This window comes from Neltuma alba, unplaced genomic scaffold, assembly GCF_004799145.2.
Source record: "Neltuma alba isolate B1F8T4 unplaced genomic scaffold, ASM479914v2 tig00002822_pilon, whole genome shotgun sequence".
NCBI classification, from domain to species: domain Eukaryota; kingdom Viridiplantae; phylum Streptophyta; class Magnoliopsida; order Fabales; family Fabaceae; genus Neltuma; species Neltuma alba.
In genome coordinates, this window is record NW_021633030.1 from 1380 (window position 1) to 8724 (window position 7345).

Sequence of the window (7345 nt, forward strand, 5' to 3'; positions counted from 1 at the left end):
TTCAAATTTCAAATTATTCTCATACCTTAAAAAAGAAAAACCAACACCCAACTTGAAAGACCTTCGACTTCCGCAATGTTGCACTTTAGCTTTGTCTGAATCTTTGACTTACCCAAAACCTAAACCCATCAAAATGAAAAAATTTCAACAAAAAAAAATACTTACAATTTTTTTCCACCTCACCTTCAAACCACCAGCTGGCTGCGTGTCTCCTCTTTTCCACTTCCTGTCAATCTTCCTCTCAAGCTAATAAATATTATACCCACGTTTTGTAATTGATATGGGCAACTTGATCATTTTAGTAAACTTGCAAATCCCTATTTAGTCATAGATGATTAAAAAGAAATATTAATTATTCAAATGTCCAATTGGGGATTTTCAAATTTAAAAATAATTTTTCTATCATTTTCCCTTTATCCAAAGTCTCTTTTTGGGTGAAATTTTAAGTAAAGGAAAAAATAATTATTAACATTATCTAAAAACTGGAGAAACATTATCAAATATTATTTTGAAAATTTAAAAAAATTTATGAAGAGGTTTGACTCCCCAAAATTTTCCTAAATACTTCTAAAGTTAATTTTTTGGAAGTAAACGCCTATTTTTAGTTAAAAGGTTACTTTTGGCCTGGACATTTTATATGGATTAATTTATAAGTCAAAGAAGTTAATTAAGAGATAAATTCGTTATAAAACATTAAGGATTAATTTTGGGGATTTCTTTTTTTTTTTTTAGTTATAGGGGAGCAGATTGAACCCGCATCACACACACACACCAATGCACACACCCATGCACGCACCCGCACCACTGGGCCAACAGGCCAGTGGTATTTTGGGGATTTCCTTAGAAATTAAGCACAGATTAAAGAGGGGTAAAATAGTAAATTCAGCATGTGGAGAACCTAAAATGGAGTTTGGGGTAAGATTAGACCCAATCCTTGAAGCCTAAACGTGCTCCTCATGACGATGTGGTTTAGCTTACTAAGATATTGGGCCAATAGGATAGAAAAGAAACAAGCATATTAATCATTCCTTAATTAAATTAATGAAAAGATTATCAACAAATTATTGGTTGAGATAGTAACTAGCTCTATCATGTAAGGAAAAGAATATAAATTCCAATTTCATAAAGCATGCTTCTTGAAAGGATTTTAACCTTAATGCTTCTGGTCCGATGAATATTATTCGTAAACCCAAAATAACTTAAGAATACTTTATATCAAAAAAATTAATGAAAACATTAGGGAAAACTATATTCTGAGTCCCTATAATTTTGGTGTCAAATTTGGTCAAAGCCCTTCTGTTAACTAACCCTGTTAAAAATGATTACATGGTAAATGACTAATCAGTTGGAAATTTTTTTAAGATGACTGGGTTTCTTTTTCCTCCAAACTGGTGCTATTGCGGAATGCTAGATTGTCTCCTTCTCGTGTTCCTAGTATATTTGAGTTTCATATCTATCATCAATGAAATAGGACGCGGTGTCCAAAGGGGGACAATTACACTTATCTTTTCCATTATATAAACTTAGATGAATTCATTGTGTGGAAGGCCATGAAAGAAGGAAGCGCATAAGGTAAAAAAAAAAAATGTAGAGAAGGTGATGGAGAAAGCACCTGGGTCTTCAAAAACTCTCCTTTACTCTTGATTGAAGCCCCCAAATTGAAGGAATGAGGGAAAAGACGAAGAGGTAGGTAATAGATCGGAGACAAGATGATAGGAAGGAACCCAAAGGGACAACCTCTACAAGAAGCTAAGCAAGATTCTTCTTGCTCTAGCAGTATCTGGAAGCAATTTTTGAACCAAATGTAAGGAATTGGAAGACACGCAGCGGAAAATAACCTTTAATTCCAATTCTTTGCCCGGATCTACCGATTGTGTTTAAGTCAAGTAGTAAGAGATGTTACCTACGGTATTCGAATCGATGGTGGCTCAGGGATTTCGATGTTCGGGATGCCTATGCTCTTCTTCTCGATTATGAGAAGTCGACAACTCAGATCGGCTTCCTCTACCGGTATCCACACGAACAGCATTCCAATCACGCACAACGTGCTAGCGCCTCTTGTCCTTCTAGGGTTTTTGAGAATCCGTCCTCACCGTCTCTCTATTGGCCGTTTCTTATCTGCAAACGTTTTGCACTCTCACACGCCCAAAACCCTAGCTCCTAATATCAAATATATATAGGACACTAAGGATATTGGATTTCGGAATTAATATCATATTACACAATATGTGATATTGTATTAATTTCGGAATTAATCTTAAATTAATTCCGAAATTAATACAATATCACATATTGCGTAATCTGATAAGAAATTAATTAAATAAATATGGTTTTTTTTATATTAAGTCTGTCCTACAGATTTAATTCACCTATTCATTTAATTCACAATTAAGATATGACGGAATTATATTTGATTTATTCTAATAAATCAAATTTGAGATATTATACCTTATCAATTTAAAAAATGATACAGATTTAATTTATCCTTATAAATCAAATCTCATAAATATCTCTTATATCATATAATATATATATACGCGAATTTATATATCTATATATATATATATATATATACGTCCACCCTAGACTATTCATTGAATCTGGACATATCTTAGATTCAATGAATCTGGACATCATAGCTTGTATTGGGCTATTTTGTGTGCAACCCTGTAGGCCCATATGAAGTTGGTAGTGGGCCATTTACTATAATGACTCACAAGTCGTAAGCAGTCTCTAGCAAGACATCACGACTACCCAAATCATATGAGGATCGATGAACGATGTAACCTTTCATACAACCATATCACGTCCCTTTTGCCACACGACATTTTGGTCATGGATGAGGCATGGAGAACGTCATCCTCCTATTCCTGACCGTTACTTTCTCGATCTATGAGTAGTCTGAGTATAGAAATGGAACTACCTTTCCATTATAGTATGGCCATACATTTCTCAGACTCACTCATCGAGGGGCCAGTAATATCTCTCTACGAATGTGAGGGACAAATTCCATCTTGATCATTCATATTCCTCCATATGAAAAACCATTAAGCCTGAACATAATCTTTATGATAACTCGGTCAAAAGTGACTTTTGACTAGGTCAAAGCTGAGCGTTTCTCATGTAGGAATCCATGATGATCTCAAGTCAAAGGGCATAGTGACATGGTTTGTATATAAGAGAAGCTTATGACTTAACCCATGCAGCTCTCTCATAGCGGGTCGGTCCAACACCTTGTACTCTTACATGTGCCTATGACTTTGATTTATATCTCATACATCTTCAAAATCATACTGGTCTTACTTCATCTCTGCTCCCACATAGATGACCGACAAGGGACATTTAGGATAAAATCATGAGTTATTCAAGGATAGTCATTACAGTAAACATGCAAATAATATGATAACATAATTAAGAAATTCATAAATCAACAATGTTCATAACACAATGATTAGCCCTTATGGCACAATTTCCAACACCAAACCCAAAAGCAAATAACATATGAGAATTGGTCTTCCTCATTTGTAGGGTTGGGGGGAGAGAGGGAGAGAGAAGGGGTTCAGGAATGGTGGTGAACACTAGAAAAAGCACTTGCATCTTCAAGTACTCTTTTCTCACATTGAAATCCCTAGTATTAGAGGAATGAGGGGAAAACGGAGATGGAGGTATAGATCTGAGAAGGAACTCCTTCTACCATAATATATAATCATTGTATTTGTATCCATTTACTTGCTCTATGTAAGATTCCAAGTGTTCTCTCTACGTCTGATGCCTTCATTTATTGTGATGTGTAGCCTTCCATCATCACTTGAACAACTCATTCAAAGAATATGAAACTCCTATCTAGAAGAAGCGCAAGAAGATGACAGTGTGCATCCAAAATCGCAAATGATCGATCTTCCGGTTCCCAAAATCTTGAGCTGGCATCAATTTGGAGGAAAGAAGCCCAGGCATCTTAAAAAAATGGCCAACTCATTAAGTTTTTTGCCACATAATTATTTTTAACACTGTTAGTTAACAGAAGGATTTTGACCCAATTTGACTAAAATTATAAGAACTTATATTCAAGTAAATAAACTCTAGGGAACTTGACCAAATTTGACCAAAACTATAAGAACCCGGGACATAGTTTTCCCTAAAGGTTAAAGAGATCTTTGTACAGGGGGAAAAAAAAAAAAAAAGAGATTAAAGATATCGTTGTCTGGGACTTGAGGAGACTTGATTGTAGTCAATTTATAATTTTAGCTTTTTGGATCCTAAAATCTCGCTCCCTATGGAAGGATTAGGAATAATAAGACAAATTTTAAAGTTACATTGGAGCATGCATAAAGAAGAGGGGGACCTCAGAAAGTGACAAGCAAGAGGCAAGTGGAAAGTGAGAAGATGATGGATGGAAAGGCGCAAACGTTGTCGTCGTTTTGGACTTGGCAATAGTTACAGGACAAAGGCTATATATATATAGGACTGATAAGTCTCTAATTTAATTATGAAATCGAAACTTTGATTGTTTTAAAAAAAATTAGAAAATTGACTTGGATATAGCAAATAGCCCATGTGGTGACATTGGATTAGAAGTCCATAATGCCCCCTTTTTCAACTTGATAATAGATTTCGGCTTTCCTGCACAAACAAATCTAAATTTATATACAAGACATTTTACTTGATTTAAAAATCATAGCCATAAGACATTATTTAAACACCTTAACACTAAAATTTAGCAAAACTACACATGGCGAGCGAGACGTCCTGAAGCATTCACATATCAATTGAGAGAATCAGGCCATGAAATTTATTTGGGTCTGCATCTGGTTAGATAACACCTCTTCACTCGTAGAAGTGAGCAATATCTTGCAGTCTAGGTGATCTGGGCTATACGGAATTCCTATTTTTCTCAGATCAAAGCCCTTGTAAAGATCACGAAGTACAATGAGGATTTTCTTCTGCTCAATTTTTATCCTGTGAAGCAGTTCGTTGGCTCTTTCATATCTGGACTTCTGATTAAAAGTGAACCCCAGCTGGCTTGCAATCTCGTCTTGAAGCTTCTTCAAATCAGGTTTTTTAGTTATAGTTACAGTCAGAATCATATCGAACAGGTTGTCTCTTTGAACTCTTCTACAAACTCTTTGAAGCAGACTGTCTTTGATCCGGTCATATAAGCCATAAACTCCAAGTAAGTGAGTATTAGGATCAGCCAATGCTTCCATAACTTTCTCTAGGATTATGGCTCCCCTGTCTAAAGTTCCAAAACCATTGATACCCATAGGATGTGATACTAGATGATAAGGACGTTTGTCATAATGGTAAGCACCCTTAACTTTCTTACGAGGCTTCTCCATGAGGATTTTCCTTAAATTGAGATGATAGCGAAGACGATGCCAAATTGAAGCAAGGGCCCCCATTGGAAAAAAGTTATCTTGTAAAACTCAAGAGACGAAGGAACCTCCTAGCTCAGGAACAAGGAGTACGAGGGCCTTCGTGGAGATCAATGAAAAAATTCAATGGAGAATATTGTTGAATACAAGAAGCTGTAATTCCCTGGAGGGCAAGAGGAGAAATTTACGCTTGAGTATGAAGGAGAGAAAGATCCCTTAAATGGACCCGTATATGAAGAAGCAAGAGGAACATGATGAGTTGAACAAGGAGTTCGAAGTGTCGCCGTTTTTGACTTGATAAGAATTGGATGAAAAATCTCATTTACGGGACAATCAAGGGAAGGAGCATCCACAGAAATCGAATTGTCATGCAGATTCATCATTAATTATATAATAAATAATCTAGTGGAAGGACACATGCAATAAGCCCATTACACCCTATCCATAACATTTTATTATACATAATCCTAAGGAGGAGAAAAACAGAGCAAACAATAAGCCCATTACAACATATATGCCGAAGCTTTTTTTTAACCACTACAAAATCATCAGACCTTGAAATTCTTTTGGGTATGCATGTGGTTGGATAGCACATCTTCAGTAGTAGAAGTAAGTAATATCTTGCAACCTGTGTAATCTGGACCATATGGAATTCCCACCTTACTCAAGTCAAGCTCCTTATGGAGGTCACAAAATACAATCAAAAATTTTTGTCCATTCTTTATCCTCTCAACAATTTCTTGGGCTCTTTCATTTTTGGACTTGTGATTAAAAGAGAACCCTAGTTGGCGCGCAATGTCTTCTTGAATCTTCTTCACATCGGGTTTTTTGGTTACAGTTGCAGTCAGAACCATATCAAACAGTTTGTCTCGGTGGACTCTTCTACGAACTTTTTCAAGCAGAGCGTCTTTGAATTGATCATGTGAGCCATAAACCCCAATTAAGTGAGTATTAGGATCAACTAAAGCCTCCATAACTTTCTCCAAGCACCATTGCGAAACATCAGAAGCATTGTAGTTGCACTGACGCGCAAGATTACGAAATCAGAGAGGCGTACGAACAAAGTGTTGTTTTGTTTCCTCCGCCAAAGGTGTAACAGAGTGTTCAATACTCTCAATATCTTTGTTCTTGTTCTCCATTCCAGATTGCTGCAAGCCTATGGATTCAAAGTTTAATTATTCTTGCAACTTCTGCTGAAAAATTGAGAGCATAAGTAGGTTTTAAGCTCAGGTTTGTCTATCCATAAATTTAATTATTTCAAACAGATGTTGTTGTCCAATAAAAAGGCACTGAATTAAAGATTTCTTGTCTAAACCATGGGTTTAAATTAAATACACCATAGAGCCAAAATGAAAGAAATGAAAGAAAAACAGCTCAAAGGAAACAGGGGAGTACCATTTTCCAGGAGACCAATGAAAAGATTCAAAGGATTGTTGTTTGCAGAGTTGAGGAAACTTCTGATAGCAACGTGAGCTTTATAAGGGAGCAATAAAAGGCAGAGGAAGATCCCAGAAATTGATTTGAATCAATCAAAATGAAAGTCAAGACTAGGCCATTAATGAAAAGTCAGGGTCGTGGTTTCGGACTTGTTAAACCAAATGACTCATATCGCGGTCCGATACATGTCTCTCTCTCTCTCTCTATATATATATATATATATATATACATATTTATGTATGTATGTATATATTCTGCCTTATCACAACCAAAAATGACGACCAATTCAATAATAACAAAACGCGTATAGGTATTACAGAGCTTGACAGAATAGACTATTCTGCCTTGCAATAGTAATACAGAGAAGAACCGTAGGACTGGGCACGATATATGGGTTTTAATGGTGATCCAACACTTTGATTAAAATTCCACGAGACCGACAAGATGAGAAATTTTGTAGGTAATCAATAGAAGGAACTTCCCCATAAAATATCTTTCATCTTCTTCATTATAATTCTAGAATAAATAAGTTATTA

At 35.8% G+C, this 7345-nt stretch overlaps 1 protein-coding gene across 1 annotated transcript; it reads right to left on the bottom strand.

Moving 5' to 3' along the window:
• Nucleotides 1–5920: 5920 nt before the first annotated feature.
• On the bottom strand, nucleotides 5921–6346 carry LOC114739301 (disease resistance protein RPS5-like). Its single transcript, XM_028927356.1, has one exon. It carries the CDS (start codon nucleotides 6344–6346, stop codon nucleotides 5921–5923), a length of 426 nt encoding a protein of 141 aa, XP_028783189.1.
• Nucleotides 6347–7345: the final 999 nt, after the last annotated feature.

Excerpts from the sequence above, each read along its gene's own strand:
- LOC114739301 (XM_028927356.1), bottom strand. The coding sequence starts at position 6,346 with ATGGAGGCTTTAGTTGATCCTAATACTCACTTAATTGGGGTTTATGGC.